The following is a 20,202-nucleotide window of genomic DNA, read 5'->3' on the forward strand; positions in this document are numbered from 1 at the left end:
AAAAACGTAGCATAGTTAAGCTACAAATCCTGCATAGTTCCTCTTTTATGTGATTTGAGCAACAGGTCCTGTTTAGTGGCAGGTTGTATGTAGAGAGGTTTTTTCCCCCCTCTTCCTCCATTAATAGGGGTCAGGGAAAATGCAGTGCCGCTATTTCTATTTAATAGCATTTAAGGAAGTTCATCCCCTGCAGCGGAGGTAGGGTTTTGTTTTTTTATGCAATGATTGTTGTGTCTCTTTTATTGTTCTTTGGAAGGAATGCACACTTGAGGCATTTAAGGGCCAAACCCAAATGACTACACTTTAAAAAAAGCCTCTGGTTATGAAAAGCCGCAGAGGGAATGTTTGCACTGTAGCCTGTAATTGTCAGTTTCATTACACTAACAACCGACAGTATATCCAAGTCAGGCAGATCAAGGCTGCATGTTGTGAATGTAGCGTAGTTAGTTTCTCCAGCAAGGCAGAAAGCCTTCAGTTGTGATGACAGGATTGTTTTTCCTACAACACCAGAATAAACTCTTGTTGAACTGCTGAAATAAAACCAGGCCGTCGCTGCGGTGCTGCATCCCCCACCAAAAACAAAAAGAATCCCCCAAAAAACAAAAGAATAAACAAACCAAAATCTCCTGCGAGTGTTGGCGTGCACATGGAAGAGCTACGCGATCTATACATTAATATAAAAGACTTACAAACAGGGCACATCGAGTGGAAGGGGCAGTGGAGCGGAAGCTGATTGGCTGAGCACACACACACACACACACACACACAGAGCAGGAGCGGAGGAGACGGAGGAGGAGAAGTCAGGCGAACGAACAAGTGTGGACCCCAAGCAGAAAACACAACCTGACGGGGACGAGGAGTTCTGTCAATATGGCTTGTGTTGTGACGCGTGCAGGCTGCTTCAGCGGAGGGACAAGACTCCAGCCGCCGTCCCAGACTCCACTTCGGTACATCTGCAGACAAACTCACTCAAATCCAATCTCACCGCCGTCGCTAAGTCATTACTCATCATTTTAAGCGAGGAGGAGGAAGGGGGGCGGGGAGCGTATTCTAACATTTTCAAACAATCCAAAAATGATCTAAAGCAAAGCAATTAAATGGGGAAAATTCAACATGAGCTTACCCAGGTCTTGATCCAGCCGGGGTCCCCGGTGGGTTTTGGGTTTAAATGTCAAAGCTCGAACAAAAAAATCGGCAAAGATGAGGAAGAGCAAATGGAGTTAAGAGGAAGTCAGCGGGCCGGAGTGAAAGCGGTAGTGTAGTGGGGGGAGCGGAGCTTTTTGAGAGAGTTGAGAAGAGGACAAGCGGCACGGATGCAGCCAGGCGGGAGTGTGGCACAAAAAAAAAAAACACACACCCATCTCAACTAGTCAATTATTAATTTCCTAGTCCGCTCGAACATTTATTCATGCAAGCCGCCAGTCCATCACAGGGCCAATCCAGACGGACCGATGCATGCAGCTGTGGGGGCAGTTTTTTTCGAGGTTTCATTTCGTCTCACATGCGTGTCTCTGGAGTGCAGGGTTAGTCGGGGGGACTGGAGCACCTGGAGGAAGGTGGAAGGTCAGAGGTGGAGAGCGGACGTGGAGAAGGAAGGAAAGATCACAGCTGAGGGGACGGGGAATGTGGGGACTCGAATGTTTAGTCTGACAACAAATCAACACAACGATGGAGTTTGGTTTGTGTGCGGCGCGTTCTTCAAACCGGCTGACGTTCCTAAATCTATGGAAAGCTGCTTTACGTCAAGACGGAAGAAGTTATCTTGCAAACAGCCTCCTCCTGCAGCCATCGCTCCTCCTCCTCCTCCTCCTCCTCCTCCTCTGGAAGCTTCTTCTTCTGCATCGTCGCAGGACCAAAAAAAATATCAGGCCGAACGGAGGATAAATAAATTTGTCACTTGTTACTGCTGACGTCTTTTTTTTTGGCAGTGTGGGGGATTTAAGGTCACAGAGCAAAAGGAGCCAGGGGTTGCAGACAAGAGGAGGGAGGTAATGTAGCAGAGAGCGATGGATGGGTGGGAGCGGTGTGTGTTACTGCTGTTTATAGAAACTCCTTCTCTGTATTAGTCAGGACTCCAGCCCCTTGGGGGGAACGCTCTTCATTCTCCCCCCTCTGTCTTCGTGTCTGCAGCCGCCATCTTTCTTCCGATTACCACCTCCCTGGCTCCCACTTTTCCTAGCACACTACTTTTTTTATTTTTTTATTATCCCCCCCCTTCGCCGCCTTTGTTGTTCTCTATGACTATTTTTCTCAGGGTGTTCTTGCTGTCCAGGCTTTCTAGCGCTGTTTACTTTTTCCTCGTCCTTGTTCTCAGTCTTCCATCGCCTCCTCCTCATCCTCTTCTTCCTCCTCCTCCTCCTCTCCATCTTTTCTCTCCCTCCACAGACATGACTTTATCATTCAAGCCTCAGCCAGGGGAGAGGGCCACTCTTGCCCTGAGCCAGGTTATAATAGGAGTTAACCACTGACGGTAAATTCTGTCGCAGAAGATGAGTGAGGTGGATTTTTTTTTCTTTCTTTTTTTTTTTTATTCTGGGGAAGAGGCTGCGCTGCTTATTGTGTTGGAAACGTGGACTTATTGCACAAGAGACCGCCGAGCCCCCTGTTCTCGTCAATCTCCGCTTTTATTGGGAGATTGCGATAGGAGCTCAGGACAATTTTTCTCGCTGTCGTCCTCTGCGGCTGGTGTCCCCTAAACACTGGCTTCAGCCTCAGACACATTCCTTCTCTGTCTGCTCTCACTGTGCTGCCATTTCTGACCCTCCCCTCCCCTTTGCTTTCCTGCCAGACCTCCACTTTTAGTCCATTTTGGTGTGATTTTTGACACCGTATCACAAAGTGAAACACAGCTGTGCATCCACATTCAACCTGAAACCTGAAAATATAATTTGTGTATATATATTTATGCATGTGTGTGTGTATGTGTGTGTGTTACACTTTCAGCCACCTTTTTCCCCCCGCCTCATCTAGTGCTCATTGTGGACTGCAGCCAAATTACATAGAACTGTAATCACAATGTGAGCCTGACCACTTCCAAGTCTCGTTTCAAAGGTCTGATTGTAATCTGAACAAAATCCATATTCAGTGGATCCAGGCGTATCACATTATGCGTCACCGCATATTCAGATGATAAAAATCACACAATTTAGCGGCGTGTAACAGTAGCCGTTCCCTCTCCCTGTCCTCTTTATTCCTCCTCCTCCCTCCCCAACCGCTGATGCTCTCCTATTATTCCCTTTCCCTTTCTGCCGCGTATTCAGTCACTCGTTAGGCCTCTTTAAAAGTGACTGAATGGAGGTTGGCACCCTCTGTATGGGGTCACGACAGCCCCCCCTCACCCACCCACCCACCTACCCCTCTTTCTCCTGCTCCGCTGCCCCTACCTCCACCTCCCGTGCTTGTCCCTGGCACCCCAGGCCGTGAAAGGTCAGCCGTCATTGGGACTCATTACGAGGAACAGAAACCGGAGCAGACAGGAAGTATGTGTATGTCTGTGTGTGTCTGTGTGTGCGCGGATGTGAGCAGCAGCAATAGAGCTGAAGGTAGATGGATAACACAGACCTTGAGCTTCCCCTTTTCTGTTTCTCACAAATAATGACGGTCAGGGCTCGTCGCAGCGGTGCACGGTCGGCCTGTCTCGGAGGATTGTGTTGCTCCACACTGCTGTGCATAAAGTAAATGATCAGTTACTTTGTAATGATGCTTAGTTCCTGCAACCCTCCCATCCCCAAACAAACCCTCAGTCAAACTCACACACACATACACACACCCACACACACAGACACTGACACTTAATGTCCTCTGCTCCAGGCATGATACATGCTGCTGCTTGAGTGGCATTGACTACTGCTCTTTTCCCTTATTCCCTCTTTCACACACACAAGCACGCACACAAGCACGCACACTGATGCAAAACCAGTTCATCACCCTCACTGACACGGCAAATTTACATCCCCGTCCTTGACCGCGTCTGAGCACTGAGATCCACCTTCACTCGTCAGGAGACAGATTGGGTTGGCAGGTGGGGGCCTCCGCCCAGGTCCGTGGTTTTTTATGCGAACATAAAAAGTCATAAAACACAAGAACGATTGGTCCTTCTTTTTTTTTTTTTTTTTTTTACTGCTAATCACATGTCCCTCCATCCCAATTAAAAACGTGTTTGCATAAACCACCGGCACAAACAAACTGCACCCAGAGCCAGAGAGTTGTGTGCTGTTGTGTTTGTGTGTGTGTGTGTGTGTGTGTGTGGGTATGGGTACCTATCTTTGTGTCACCATGTGAGTGCGCGTGCACGTGTGAAATGCGCTTGCGCGTGTATCCTGCTGTCAGCGAATTCTCCACAGAGATAACCTTGAAGGAGAGGCTGTGTGCTTAGCTCTGATACTGAATGCCAAGCTACAGCGGGCTCAGCGGTTGCGCGGCTGCAAACTTCTCTGAGACCTTTAGCCACTTCTGCGAGACTTAATCCCAAAGTTGCGATGAGGTGGGGCCCGCTAAAGTGTGTGTATGTGTGTGTGGGTGGGGAACCTTCTCAGACGTTTGATGAAATACAAGCACAGGTAACACTTTATAATAAGTACACACTGTTAAGCATTAGTTAAGCATTAATAAATACTGAATTCTTAATTTATAACGCATGAATACTCATTAGTATGTAGTTTACATTCTAACATTACAGTTAATGCTTAACCCTGTGTTTATAAACTACATACTAATGAGTATTCATGTGTCATAAATGATGAATTCAGTATTTAATGCTTAATAGTGTGTACTCATTATAAAGTGTTACCCAAGCGTGCCTTTAAAAAGAGCTAACAAACATTCGATTCTCACACTCTGTGTCCAAATCGCACTCTGTTAGAGTCGGATTGTTACATCGGCCGTTTTGATTTGCTTTATCTGCACAGCTGAATCGACATGTTAAGTGGCTCCTGGGTAGAAAGTTGCTCAGTGCCCTGTTGACTCCCTGCCTACTGCCTTTTGTGCGGTACATTTGTATCCCGTGGCCACAGAGTTCCCAGGTTGTTTGCCAACTTAGTGTTTGTCGTGGTGATTAGATAAAAACACCGTTTGTAAAAAATATGGATCATGTAAACTGAGATAACAAAGCTGCAATTTGACGTGAGCTCCCCTCTCTGGAGATTCGGTAACAAGATAAGCTAATAAGCCAAAACCTGCCGTGGTTGATATTGTATTTTGGTGGTGTGAAATTTCCCGCAATTAATCACTTTAACAAATCCAATGACATCTGAGCCAGTCTGTGGCCAGGGAGTCGTTTCCTACTCGAGGTGCATGTTTGCAGACACAAGAACAAATTGCAAAGCAGCAAACAGCCCATTTGACCCATTTCTATTATGCATGATTGACCTTTTTCTCAATATACAATGTGTGCTATTACTTAATTTGTTATTTAACATTTATATTCCCTCTTAGTGTTTACTTCTTCCTCAGCTGTAAAATATCTCCCAGTCAAATATATCTTAATGACAAAATGTTTGTTCGCATTATTTATTAATGCAACAGAACAGAAAACCCGCTGAAATACTCTTATTGGATTTCCATTATGCAAATTGATGGTTTTAGTATAAATTAAGGTTTTGTTTTTTTTAACTCCCCTGAACTCCTCCCAGTGCAGGACTGCAGCCAGAACCTTAGAAAAGACACGAGTCCTAATTCACCCAGTATAACCCTCACCACCCCAATTAAACATCAGACTAGATTTAAGAGGAAACCAGTCATTTTCCCCACACATTTCACAGTATTTATCCATTTAACCTCCGCTGTATAATCTGCTTTTATAAAGGACTAAACACTGTTTCAAAGGATCCCTCGCTGTATGGATAATTCTTTATTTCATTTCAGTTCTGCTTATTTGTTTTACACAAAAACAGACACCTTTACAGACTCAACACAATGTCAGAATCCGTTTTTAAAAGCTCCTCGGTTGCAATTCTCCCTAATTGTAAAAGCTAAACTCTCCCTCAGGATGTGAACCGCCCCAAATTCCCATAAACAATTCTGACGACACGACCTCGGTGCACTAGGTGTTAGCCACGGGCCTTTTCTATGTGTACGTATTAAAACCCCATCGCAGTTAACTTTGTGCGTCATGCCCTTTACTCTCCCGGCTCGCCATCTGTTTTCTTCTCTTTCCCCCACGCTTGTCCCCACGCCAGGCTTTCTCTCTGCCATTTAGCCTAAGTTAATGGATTCCTGCACATTCAGCTTAGAATTGTTGTGAAGTAAACAGCAGCTCATGAAATATTCACCACTCTCCTGTATGTGTGTCAGGCTGTAGGTTTCTGTCTGTCTGTCTGTCTGTCTGTCTGTCTCCATGTGTGTGTGTCCGTGTGCACCCCTCACACACCCAGACAGGGAAACACACGTGCATTGAAAACGCTGGAGGTGTGCATCCCCCCCCCACCACCACCACCACCACCACCAAAAAAAAAAAAAAAAGAAGCAGAGGGAGTCTCTGCATCTCGGCTCTGAGCCAAGCGAGAAGCAAAAAGGGAGCGCTGGTGGTGGGTGCACTCTGCTGCTGCTGAGTGAGTCAGATGTTTGCTGATATTCATATTGATGAGACGAAGGGAAAAAAAAGAATCACAGAGTCACGCTGAAAATTTAATGTTAACTTTTTTTTTTTTTTCATTTAATCGCAAATGGCAGGGGTGGGCAAAATTTCAGGTTTGTGTCTTTTTCTCTCGTCCGTCGCTGCTGCTTTTTTTTGGGAATAAATAAAGGTCAGATACCACAGGTACAAGTTACAAGTGTCGCACCCTGTCATTGTGTTTCTTGGATGCACAACAGTGTCTTTTGTTTGTGTTTGTGATACTTTTTATTTGAAATGCGTCAACCCCGTGTCCCTGACACTGTGGTGTGATCTCTCTCTCTCTCCTGGGAACGAGGCCAAAGGGCTGAGAGGTCGCTGGATGCAACCTCCAGGCCAGCTGAGAAAATAACCAGAAGAGCAGCTCAGTGACCATTTACAGGAAACTCTGGCTGCACTATGCAACCATCGGGGTGAAATTAGTGAAGCTTTATGGCTACAAAGAAAGAAGGCTGTTTCTGCAGAACGGCTCGCTCAGCAGAAAACATCCCTCGGATAAATAATGGTTAAAAATTGCTGCCAGAGTCGGAGTTGATGTTTCTCTTGTTGCCTTTCTGTGGTTCAGACACCTGCAAGCTGCTTCCTGCATTGTTCTCATAAGCTGATTTATGCTGGCAACACACCACACGGTTTTTAGGCCCGATTTTGGGTCTGATTTGTCCTCCCCAGTGATCGGGGGGTAGACATGGCTCAGTTTTAAGCTTGTCACAAAAGATTATTTGTCCAAATAATCCTCAAGTGTGTTGTGTCAGTGCGATTATTTTACTGCTCTCAGTCCAGTCGGAGCCTGCACTCCACTCTACATCTCGAACCGTGAGCTCTGCCTCCGATCGGGCCGCTGCTGACGGAAATAACCGCAATGGCCGATGAGAGTGAGCGGAGCAGGAAGTGTCACCAAACAGATGTTGCGTATTTATACAGCTCACAAACAGACTGAGTCAAATGGAATATGCAAAAAGAAGACCAGTCTTTATGTAAGGGATAACCTGCTTCGCATCATTCAAGTCTCTGCATCGTCCATTAATAATTCATGATGGCATTTTCCCACTTATACCATGGTCACTTACCAAATAAATAAATATTAAATATCAAACTTTTATGTGTTTTACAGTTTTCCACAAGCCATGGCTGAGCGGACTGTTTTATATGTCGTCCACCAGTGTGAAAGAGGAAACCCACTGTGGCCGCAGCGTAGAGCCACAGCGACTGATAGTCGATCAGTGAAGGGAAGTGAGATGATGATTTAATCTTACGTGACACAAAGTTTTATTTCAGAAGGCCAGTACGCTTCTTGCCAAAAAAACTGCCCCCGATGTGACACGCATCGGCGGTTTTGCATGAATTTACCTCTAAAACAACTCTGTCTCGTAACGTTCCATCATTATCTCATAGCATGGTGAATGTGCAGGTCACAACTTGTCCACCAGAGCGTTTTGGAGTTGTTGGATTGTGTATTTGATGAGTTAGGTGAGGAAAACCAAGAAATCCCATGAGCCTCCATAGCGTAGCTCTGAGCAGCTCGCGGCTCTGCTCCGCTGTTCTAAAGAATAGCTTGCACCGACAATTAAAGGTAACAAACCTACTGCTTTGACTATTGGAATTATGGCAATGGGCCAATTTGCCAAAATGTTGAACTATCCCTTAAAGGAATAGATCTGTGGAAAATTCAAACAAACCTGCCGTCCAGTTGTAGGTAACATTTGTTATATGTCAAATAGATGTTTCTGCAAGACAAATAGAGATGTTTTTTTTTTCCCCCATCGGCGTTTTTTCCAACACAGCTCTGCATTAGCGCCCTGATCTCCTCCTACCTGGTTTCCACACACACGCATCATCTCTCTGCTGCCACACTACATGCCATAACATGAACCACACTGTGCTGCATGCGGCCCCCGGGGGCCTCCTCCTGGTTGTCCTCGGGCAGAAGTGGTGGTGTAGGTGTAATGGGAGCCGTCCTTAGCCAAGCTCCATGCATAATTCAGTGGCGGACCTCATCGCAGCGCTCGCCGCCTGGAGACCTGCAGCCCGTTGATAGATGACCTCTGCCGCGGCCTGAGTCACGCTGAAGGCTCACCAGCAGGACTGAAAACAGGTCATCTCTGCTTGACCCCTCAGGCTCCTCAGTCGCTGCCGCAGCGCCGGGGCATTGTGTGACGGCGGTGACAGTTCGCCCCTGTGGTTTTTTTTTTTTTTTCTTTTTTTCTTTCACATACAAACCCGCTCCAGCCTTTACCGGCCCGAGCCTGCTCGGTTGCCGTGACAGCAAGGTGAAGGGCACTGACGATGAATGATGGTGTTAGAAACGCAAGGTTGAGAGGAAGATTAGGGGAGTGGAGTGTGTAGGTGGTGAAGACAAGTGCTCCCATCGTGAACAGAGCGGGTCCACTTGTTCAGTCCAGAGCTCTGCACATTCAAAACCAAGCAGGCACATATTTAATTTTGTCCTCGCAATCATATTCCCACTATTCTTGCAGGGTAACAGAGGAGGGGCTTCGTGGAAGAAAGTAGAATTAAAAATTAAAAAAAGAGGCGCTATATGACTAACGTCTCTAAAACCCCACTGTCAGCACATCTGTCACACAGTCCAACTAAGAAATGATTGTGCCACAGTGGGGAACCTTTATTTTTTTATTTAACTGACGTTATTATAATTTCCATTATTTATGTAGCCCTCTATTCATGACAACTGGAGGGCAGATGTGTGGGGTTAGAGGAAATGCAGACATCCTGAGCGCCGGGCTCACACTGGGCCATATCTCTGCTGGAATATTACACTCAGATCTCCATCAGTGGAATAAATTATAGCAGAGTATCATTTTCTCGTTAATCAGACCACTTTCTACTGACACGCGGCTAAACAGGCGTCTCCATTCTTTAACTTTGTGAAACACAAGCGGTGTGAAGCCGCTGAATGAAGGGACCGTGAGGGTTTCTCCGCTCCTTTGCCACTCCATCACATCCAAGGCCGAGCTGAAAGGCATGTTAGAAAATGAGCAGTGAAACCTTTTTTTCCACTCATTTTCTGGAGCCATTGACTGGGTTTCATAATCGCCATTGTGTGCAGTCGGTAAAGGCGACTTTCATTTTCAAACAGAATTAACCGATAATCCGTCAGGGGTTGTGCGCTCCGAGGGTGGAGGAGGACGTCTATGTGATAATGATTGTTCAATTGGAAGTGGGTGATCCCAGGTTGTGTTACCTGACCTCCGCTGACTCCCGGTGCTCCCGGTCATGTGAGCAGATTAGCTCGCACTGTTTTACAACCCAGACTAGGGATGCCCATTTTGAACTGTTTTTATGACCGATAACAGACGCCCGTTAACGATTATTAACCGATAAGATTAAAACAGGGTGATCGGGAGCGATCCTTTTTTTCTTTCTTTCTTTTTTTTTTTTTAGCAGCGCCATTGTTACAGATGATGCACATCTATGTCCGTCTGGGCTACATTTATTATCTGACCTTCCCTCATCAGGACTGCGCTGCATAACTGGCACATACTGTCAGTCCTCCTGTGTAACGTTTTGCTGCGAAATAAGGAGCTAATGTGTGAAAGTAGCTAATAAAAACAAAGAAATTAACCAATAGTATTAATCTGTCAAAGTTCTTTTTATTTGTTAACAGTGAAAGGGCTTTTCCAGTCGTAGATTCTTGAACAAAAATGAATATAAACGTCCACACGCTGCAGTTTGGAGTATGGATGGTATGAAATGAACTGATCATAGGTGACCTGATATCCGAGGTAAATACTGATTACGACTGGAAATGCCCTTTAAACGGTTAATCATGTGCATCCCTAACCCAGACTAAAACATTACAGTGAGTTTGCTTTTGCTGTAGTTTTATTGATTGATTGATTTGAACTCTTTTGAACATTTCTGACCTTCAGTGTGACAGGTGTTTTTACAATGTGCTCAGCCTTTTGTATCCGACTGTGCTGATCTTTTTTTCCCCCTGACCTTGTGGAGAATGCTATGCTAACGCTGTATTGTAAAGCTATTAAAGGGAGCACTATATATATATATATTTGTATCTAGTGTGGCCCTGAAAAAAAAAATCAAGAGAAAGTTAGAATCAAAGCAGCCGAGCGTGAGAGTTCCTGACTCTTGAGTCAAGCCGGGTGCTAAATATTCCCATAACGTCGTTCAACAGAATATTTTATTAGCCTATTTTTCTGCCTTTTTGAATTCCAGGTTTTCTGTCAAATATTTGCCTAACTGGAGATAAACCTGACGATATGGTGAGGGTTATTTTCTCAGACTTTGTACCAATCCCTCTGGAGCCATGGGGGACACTACGCAGCTGCTAAAGTGCTGTTCCTGAGAAATAAACAGACCTTCGCTTTGCTTTTATTGTCCTCGTTGTATATAGGTGTACAACAACATTTCGCTTTTATCTCTATTACTCTGAGTGATATCACAGTGTCCTGGGTAGACCATTAACTTCAAGCTGTCCACGTTAATTTCCCCAATGCTCTATTAACGTCCTGGTAAAATATTTAAGCCCGGGTTGACTTTGAAGTATAAGCAGAACTAGCCAGAAGTGCTATCTCCAGAATTTTTTTTTTCCCCCCTCTCCATATCCGATTTGGCGGCGGTCGCTCGTCGCCTTATCCTACTATTTTGTATTTATCAGTTTTAGTCTGCTGAACACAAACCTCATTATGGCTCCTCAAACACAGTGACAAGAGTTGTTGCAGCCGGCCCTTTTTAGTACAGTCCCGGCCGCGCATTAGCTGGTGGAGTGCTACCCTCCAGCAGCTCTTATTTTCCATAATAAAACACAGCTCAGCACATCCTCCGTGCTGCATGCATAAAGAGGAGCAACCCATGTGTCAACCTGGGTTAGTCACAACAGGAGCACTGACAGGGAAGGAACGTCTGCACAGATTCCACTAATCCCACATCATTCAATAAGAAATGAGGGAGAAGAAGTTTGCGCCTCATTGTTGTATCCGGTGATCTCAGCCGACCGGTCTGCAGCAGACAGACACGCACAGTCTCCTGCGTTATATATTTTTTTCCCTTTCTTTACAGCACACAGCACCTTTTTTATGTCTCACTTATCAACCATCCTGCCACGGTAAACATGATGAGCTACTGTTAACCTACTTCTGTGCTGCCAGGCGATGGCGAACCCCAGCAGGAAGACTTTCCTCTTGTCTTGAACGCTCGCAGGCAGAAACACCGGAGACGCCACCGCAACATGTCAATCAACCCCCTACCCATCCATCCATCCATCCAACACATCATCCACCCTCCACCCGTCTCTGCCCCCACCCCACCCCACCACCAACACCAACACCACCACTCACACAGAAAGTCTTAAGATGCTTGGCATAATTCCAGTGAGCTAGGGTACACACTCACAGATCATAGACACATACACACACACACACACACACACACCTGCCAGTCTTCATCTCATCACACGACTAGTCTCACTTGCGTGGCAGGGCTTTGTTGCGGGGTGGGAGGGTTTAAGGGGGGGGGGGGGGGAGTTGACAGCGAAGGTCGCTTCATAAACCCGGCACGCGTCCATCAGTCTCCTCCACTGCCTCGGGATGAAGGGAAGTGATGATCCAGGGATTTTTTCGCTCTCCCTGCTCCGTCGTGCTGCTCGCCCTATCACCTTGACAATGTTGCACTGTGTCACAGGAGGGTCGGGGACGGGGATGGTGGCGGCGGCGGCGGCGGTGGCAGCCGGTATTTGGGAAGGCGGGAAACACTCTGTGAGAACTTTGTGGGATTTAGTCGCCTCCAAACAAATCCACTGACTGCCAGGGCTTTAACTAAAAAGAGAGAAAGAGTCATGATAGGCTGTGGTCAAGGATGCGGTGTGGGATGCTGAGGAAATGAAAAAGCACATATTCTTTTTTCAGTGGTGGCCTCTGTTAAGTGTAAGAGCTTCTGAGAGACTACTGTGTGTGTGTGTGTGTGTGTGTGTGTGTGTGTGTGTGTGAGAGAGAGTACGAGCGTGTGTCTGTGTGTAATGTGCAAGCAGGCAGGACGTGGAAAGTGGAACATCCCCGTCCTGCCTCGACAGCAATGCAGCATAGCTCAGGGACTGCACATCACTATGTAAATGCAAATTGCAGTGTCATGCTGATCAATCCTGTAGGCTGCTGCTGAGACAGGGTAATGTCGGGACCAGTCAGCAGCATCTCGGCTCTGTCTGTCTGTCCGTCTGCAACTGCGCTCCCCGCCGTCCGTACGGTGCCGTATGAGCCCACGTCTTGCGCTTTGTAATATATGTCAAGCGGTCTGGCCGTCCCAGCCCCGCGATGATGCGTTTAATTCGCTTCTGTTTGACCAACAAGCACATGAAAGTATTTGCAAAGGAGAACTAACCCCTGCGTTTTTCTTTGTTTCAACAGGATGCGACTGTAATAAAAAAGAATCCCGTGGGACTGGAAGGAAACAGCAGGACGGTGTTGGACAGACTGGTCGACCCGGAGCTGGGCGGAGGGGAGAAGACGCCAATCAGGACTCCAGCGGACGTTTTAGCACGCCAGCCATGCTTTAGCACCCACAGGAGAGGCTAAAGCTGATCTCTGGAGAAACACCCGCTGCCTTTTTTCTTCTTTACACACTCCTGATCTACAACAGAGCACACATCGCCCTCATCATCCGTCGTTCACCGTCTTACCATCCCTGCGAAGATGCCGATGCCAAGTTTGGCACTGTGGCACTTGTGGTGACGAGGCACAGAGCGTGTGCGCGCACATCCGGCAGGCAGTGCCGGCGGGTCGGCGGGTGGACAGGCACACCGAGAGGCATTTACGTGTGGGGGGGCGTGGTTGAACCATGCGGCCCTGGGCGGGTTCGTGGCGTTGGATTACCCTGGTGCTGCTGGCCTGGGGCACGCTCCTCTTCTACATCGGCGGTCACTTGGTGAGGGACAGCGAGCACCCGGAGCGGTCCAGCCGGGAGCTCTCCAAGATCCTGGCCAAGCTGGAGCGGCTCAAGCAGCAGAATGAAGACCTGCGGCGCATGGCCGAATCGCTCAGGTAACGGCTGAGCTTCTTAAAGGGATAGTTCACCCTAGAATGATATTTCGCTCATTATCTACTCACCCTCATGTTGACTAAGGGCTGGAAGAATTTTCAGAGTCCACCGTCCCTTCTCTGAGTTACAGGGGGTCTTGGTGTAGCAGTGCATTTCAATGCCACGGTAGCAAAGGGACACCAGAGCTCTTCGTAAAAAAACACACACAAAAAAACATCCAAATACCTCCATGCTGCTCGTATGTAATGTCCGTCTTGTGCTGAAGCCCCAAATTGCGTAATTGTCCCGAAAAAAATTAAATAAGTCCACATTCCAAGCATGTTTGTAGCATTAGCTCCTATGTCTGTTGTCCGGCTCTCCCGCTGCCAGCGCGCATGCGCAAGGTTCGCACTGATACTGAGACCGACTGAGACTCGAGTCGGTCTCAGTGCGAACCTTGCTGCGAACCTTGCTTGATAATGAGCGAAATATCATTCTAGGGTGAACTATCCCTTTAACTCTGTAAAACCATCAGACATGGAAAAAAAACTTCTTTTTAAAACCTTCTAGATGTTGTTGCAGGAGGCTTTTCATACACACATGTAAGTGTTTTTGATGTTTTTTTTCAAGTTCTAGTGAGTTTTTAGGGAATGTCAGTATTTCTTCACACCCTCTATGAACAGGCTTCATTTGCCCCACAATATACAGTAGTGACTAATAACAACACAACACAACAGTCAACATTCTAGTTACAAAACTATATTTTGTCACAGTCCACAGACGACAGCTTATGTACAAGTGTGTGTACATGCTAAGCTGGTAACCCTTTAATTTACAGGCCATTAATTACGTGATAATGTCAAGAAATAGCCAAGAAATAACGGTCAATTTCATAGTAATGTCATGGTTTTTTTTATAACAGCAAAAGATTAGACATGCTTTTCAATTCATGCTTTGAATTCTTTGGGAAAGGCCAGACATTTTCTCCACCAAGTCCTTTTCAATTGACTGTTATTTCTGGGCCATTTCTACACAATCAATTGTCATTTCTTGACATTACCATGAAATTGACTGTTATTTCCAGGCTATTTCTAGACATTATGCCGCAATTAATTGTTATTTATTGGCTATTTCTTGACATTATCACATAATTAGCGGCCTGTAAATTAATGGGTTACTGCTAAGCTTATTAGGTATACTGGCACTAAAAAGGTACCCTAGACAAAGGGTACCTAAACACTAGACATAGATATATTTTTTGTGTTCCCCCTTTACTTGTGAATGTTTTGAAAAAGTATCCAAATACATGTTGGTACCAGAGACAGCATGCATACTAGTTTTTTTTGCTTTCACATAAGAAATCTTACCTCGCTTTGTGAAAACTGAGACAACTTGGAGACAACTACAAATCCACTTAGTAGGAATATGATGATCTGAAGGACAAACTGTGGAGTTGCTCTTGGTGCTTCGATAATTTTTTGCCAAATCCGGCGACAAGATAAAGGAAAGAAGAATATTGTTTTCAGTTTGGATCTGTAAACACAGGTTCATCTCTTTGCATTTGATTTTTTTTTTCATCATTACTGCATGAAACACAGTCGAGCAAACAAATGTTAATTCTCCTCTTTCGCTTGCCTGGTCAGTATAGTTTTTGTTTTTGAAGAACTTAGAATGCTGTGGTGCAACGCATCATTACCTTAAGTATCAGCAAAGTCCAGAGAGAGAATAACTTTGAACAAAATGGCCAAGTGCAGCAGAGAGATGATTGTTTCTTTAGCTTCTGAGAAAATATAATCAGCACATGATTAGACCAGTGTGAGGTACATTTCAAAGGAAAGCTGAGCTCAGTAGCGTTGGAGACGGACGGATAGATGGATGGATCGACTGTCGAGTACTTCACCACATTTTATTGTTATTTTGGCAGACAATAGCACAAATGCATGAGCCCATTAAGCACGCAGCGTCTTTCACACGTCGGAGCTCTGTGTAACAGAGAGACAGATGGTCGTGCTCTTATCTCCGCACGCCGACCGTGTTTCTCTTTACACATAAGCGCCGGGTCTGTACACGGGTGCGTGCGCAGGGGAATGCGGCGGCGTGTCCTGGTGCGCGTCATATTAACCGGGAACTGGAGCTTCAGATGTTGCCATGGCTGCTCCTCCTGTGATATCCCGATTCACTTTGATGCGGGGCCCTCGTCGGCACGCACACAAACATAAAAATGCACACGCGCGCGCGTTGCTTCAGACAGCTGGTCCCTGATTAAACCCCTTGCGTTTGTAATTATTCAAAATTGGCTCAAAAACAAAGGTGGAATTCATGGCATAAAAAAACAAGCGCGGCTTTCAGTCGACCAGTGTCCAGATGGGTCCCCGACACACTGCGCGCTTGTTGCTTGTTATTGAGTTGGGTTGTTGATCTGGGACCGAGGCCTCCACAGTTGTTTACTGGGGCGGCGCTACTGTGTCTTCTCCAGTCCCTCTAAGCTTCAGCTAAGTATCCGCCACAGCGAGCCAAAAGGCGGGCGACTGGCTCGCCGGGGTTAAGCTCTATGAGCTATCGACACAGACAGGAGCCGGCCCGTCCTCCGCTCAGTCCTCTGCCTTTGTGTGTGTGTGTTGGTCAGATACAAGCCCAGGAGAGAACTCCACCACCACCACCACCACCACCACCGCTTCCTCCTGTAGCATCTCATCCTCACACTGGAGCCTTAATAGACGCAAAAAGGCTGTTAGTGAGCTGCCCATCATTCCTGCTCCCAGCCCCTCCCTCCTCCTCCTCCTCCTCCTCCTCCTCCTCCTCCTCCTCCTGCCGCTCATCCCACTCCCTCCTCAGCTTCCTCCTCCTCTGCCTCACTCCCAAACTGCTGACAGAGGCATGGCGCCCGGCCAGGCTCCAGCCTGCAGGTTGTCACTGACTGACCGACTATGTAACAACTCACTAGCTCACTGATCGACCAGCTCAACGCACGCCTGACTCTATTCACTAAAGTACGAGTTGTGCAGATTTTGGGGCTGAGAGCATGATTCTGAATGTTTTACAAGAAGCAGAAAGAGCTTTTTTATTTTTTGCAAAAACCCCACTGACATAAGATAATAAAGGTTTTATCTAAAGCACCTAACCTTCGCATTAGTGCTTTCATTTTTTATGAGAGGCCTTACAGAGATTTAAACCCATAAAACTGACACTATTAGACTTCTGTATGGACTTGTTGCTCGGGAACTGCAGCATCGACGCTGATTTATGATTCAGAGTAAGATTTAACTTGGTTAGTGTCATCGCTCCGCAGCAGCGCATGATGGATGTGTGCGGCATCGCCCTGCATTCATTAGATACCTGAAGACACCTTGTTTACAATGTCTCATTCGCTTTACAACAGACAGCGATTGTCATGCCGATGCCGTTTGTGAAGGATATTGATTTTCTTGATCACAAATTGCAAATTTTCTGTAGCATCGCCGAGAAGATGAAGATATTTAGTCATTCAACCTGCTCAATAGATTCTTCACACACTGCTGATCATGTTTTGCCTGTTTTTTCGCCGAACACGCCGTTTTTCGTCCGATTGGAATTGTCATGTGAAATTAATTCACCCATCAATCAATGACTCGGACTCAAATTAGTTATCACCTGGTCGGGCCTACAGATGCGCTCCAGCGGTTCGGTCCACCAGGGCCAATCCGTGAGGGTTTTTTTTTTGAGTGACAGGCGGCGGCGGCGGCGTGCCAGCCCACCGGTTTCACCCAGCAGCTTTAATGAGAGGTGAGCGCGGGGTCGAGCTGCCCACAACCAGCCCGTCTGTCTGGCTCCGCCCCCTCTCCGCAGCTGTCAGTCACCTCAGGCGAGGGAGCAACGGCTGCCGCGGAGACAATGACACGCGCCAGCCCGATGGTGTGACATCGCAGGGAGCGAGGGGCGAGAGTGACAGCTGGGCTGAGCGATGAGGACCTGATCGATCTCCTCCTCTTCCCCCCAGCCATGCCAACAGAGGGATGGAAAGAAGAGAGAGGAGAGGGAGGAGTGTAATGGATGGCATGAGGACTGCAGAAAGTAAAGAGCAGCAAGGAGGAAATGGAAAGTGAGATGAGGAGGAATGGGGGTACTGGCTGGAGTCAATGCACTAATCTATTTTATATGTTATTTCACACCAGTTCACTTCCAACATGATGGGAATGTTTGGCCTTGTGCGCTACCATTAAAAAAAAAACCTAGGTGGTATAAAAGCCAGAGCAGCAAACTGTTCATGGATCAGTGAGATAGTGAAATCAGCAGACTCAACTGACCCAGAGCCGCCCCAGCAAGAGAACACTGACCTAATGCAAAGGAGCATTTTCATGTGGAGAACCATGTGACCCAGATGACAGGACAGATAGAGTAGAGGCCAGGGTAATAGACCTTTAATGGTGCAGCCCCACTGACTGTCAGTTACTCTCCTTCGTGTATGTGTGTTTTACACTTTGCATCCAGCTACGTGTGCTTGCGAAATCCCATCCACACATGCTGCGTTTGCATATGTCTTCCTCATTTGGGTCCCCATCATTCAAATGTAAATGCAAAATGTTTGAAGCTGACGTGCAATGTGGATACAACAAGGCCACTGTCCGCTGGTGCGCAAGGTAAAACAGTGAGAGGACTCATTTATCCTGTAAATGGTGTTAGCCCTCCACCACCCTCCCCCTCCTCCTCCATCCCAACCAAACAGATGCTGCCACCGCTTCCAAGACCTGAACTCCCATCGACCTGGCCGGCACCCAGGCCCCGGCGAGGGAAGGTTCTGCTGCCGCACGCACACTGAGCCCCATTGTGGGAGCTGTCTTGTGTTCAGGACATCTCTGTCAAGCAGGGGGCTCAGAGCGGAGCCGGCTCTCTCTCGTCTTGCCGAGACGTGGAAAGCACGCGATGGCAAAAGAATGCAGCATTCACAATCGGTTTAACTTGGAATTACAGTGTCAGACATGTAACGCGGATGCAGTCAGAGGACGGAGATGACGAGATCAATCGATTTGATGTAGATAGAGATATCTCCACAAACACAACAGATGCACTCCCACAATAAATACAGGCACCACCTTGTTCCTGAGACTATTTCCTCCTCAAACTTGAAATCTGCTTGCAGCTCTGACCGGTGGTGAATGATTTCCATGGTCATTCCAGATTTTTCCACTGGTTAATATTGTTTGCTTGGCTTTTCCCACCGCCGCATTCCTGTGGTTTGTTTATTAGCGTGACTTATTGGAGTCAAGTGGTTTGGTGTAGCACGCGGTGGGTTCCCAGGAAAGGCTGGAGTATGTAATGTATGCCAGTCAAGTGTTTTTGATGCATCACAGACTGCAAACGCTCACACACACACACACATGTACGACATACGCATGCATGCAGAGCACGGGAACAGTAAATCAAAGTTGGGTCTCAATATAAAGGCAAATTGCGTTAATGTAGTCTCCTTTCATCTACACCTCCCAGAACAGAACACTTTACATCTGCATCCATATGTATGGTTTCCCTCGGCTCGGCGCAGGTTTTCCTTTTGAAGTCGACCGGAGTTATATTCAATCTCACCGTGGAAATATGTATGCGCCGCAGTGCCACCCAGGCCCCCACCGTTCAATCTGCTCCGCCCGGCTCTGATCACCCCGTGAACTCCATGGTTACCGGGTGCAGGGGTGGGGATGGGGTGGGGTGGGGGGGGGGGCAGGAGCCAAGCGGAGCGACAGCTGGGGCAGCATTTCAGAGGAAACTGGGTTGCATGCTGAACCTCACCTGCTTTCCGGCTCAGTGCTTTGGCGCCGGTGGGGCTCATCACCTCTCGCTTTTCATAGCTTGTCTTTCCCTCCGCAGTATCTCCCCCTCCCTCCCCACCCCCACCCCAACCGCCTCACCCGCCCCGCCTCCCCCGGAGTCAGGAGTTTCTCTCATCTGTTACCTCTCCTGTATCGTTTGATTAAGACGCTGTTGAATCCAGCTGCCTTGTCTAGTCTCCGCTTCGGGTCCTCTAGAGATACCGTCAGGGATCAATTGTGTATTTGTATATGGTGTTTTTCTCCTTCCTGTGCTTCCATATGTGTGTGTGTGTATGTTTGTGTCTGTGTGTGTCTGTGTGTTTTGATACCGCTGAGTGTTTGGATTTATTTTATATCTGCATATCTCGGTCGGGGATGCTGGTGTTTTTTCCTGCACCAGCACTGTGTCTCAGCAGTTTACGTGTCTCTTTGGAGCATGTTAGCTAACCTCTGTACCACGTCTCCTCTCATTAGCCTGTGCCGCTCTGGCCTATTTCTTCCTCTTCTTCTCCCTCGTTCAAGGAGATATGGTGTCGCTTTTATAAAACAGTTTTAGCAGCACTTAAGCCCCCTGGGAAATGATGTCACTGAGGAAATAGTCCTACTTCCTGTACAATGGTGTAACAAGCAGGTTAGGGTGTGGCTTCTGGGAGATCTTGTCGAATATTGTTTGAGCAGACTCACAGGCTGTGAGAATAGAAAGTGGAGTTGATACGAGGAAAGGAAATGCACCTGGGTCTCATTTCAAAAGATCTGTGTCAGGCAGCTGAAATGGGAACGCCGCATTTCAGAAAGAAAAGAAGTGTGAATTTAAGACGCGCTTCTAAA

At 47.1% G+C, this 20,202-nt stretch overlaps 1 protein-coding gene across 1 annotated transcript in view; it reads left to right on the top strand.

Moving 5' to 3' along the window:
- The window catches only part of fut8b (fucosyltransferase 8b (alpha (1,6) fucosyltransferase)), a 95,346-nt gene that overhangs the window by 37,469 nt on the left and 37,675 nt on the right, over window positions 1–20,202 (top strand). The window contains exon 2 of the mRNA XM_085770280.1: window positions 12,985–13,617. Within this exon, the coding sequence (XP_085626406.1) occupies window positions 13,415–13,617 (203 nt within the window). The 5' untranslated portion in view covers window positions 12,985–13,414. The remainder of the gene's footprint in view (window positions 1–12,984; window positions 13,618–20,202) is intronic.

Source organism: Trachurus japonicus, chromosome 24 (genome assembly GCF_045865225.1).
Source record: "Trachurus japonicus isolate A0001 chromosome 24, Traja_1.0".
Taxonomy (NCBI): Eukaryota; Metazoa; Chordata; class Actinopteri; order Carangiformes; family Carangidae; genus Trachurus; species Trachurus japonicus.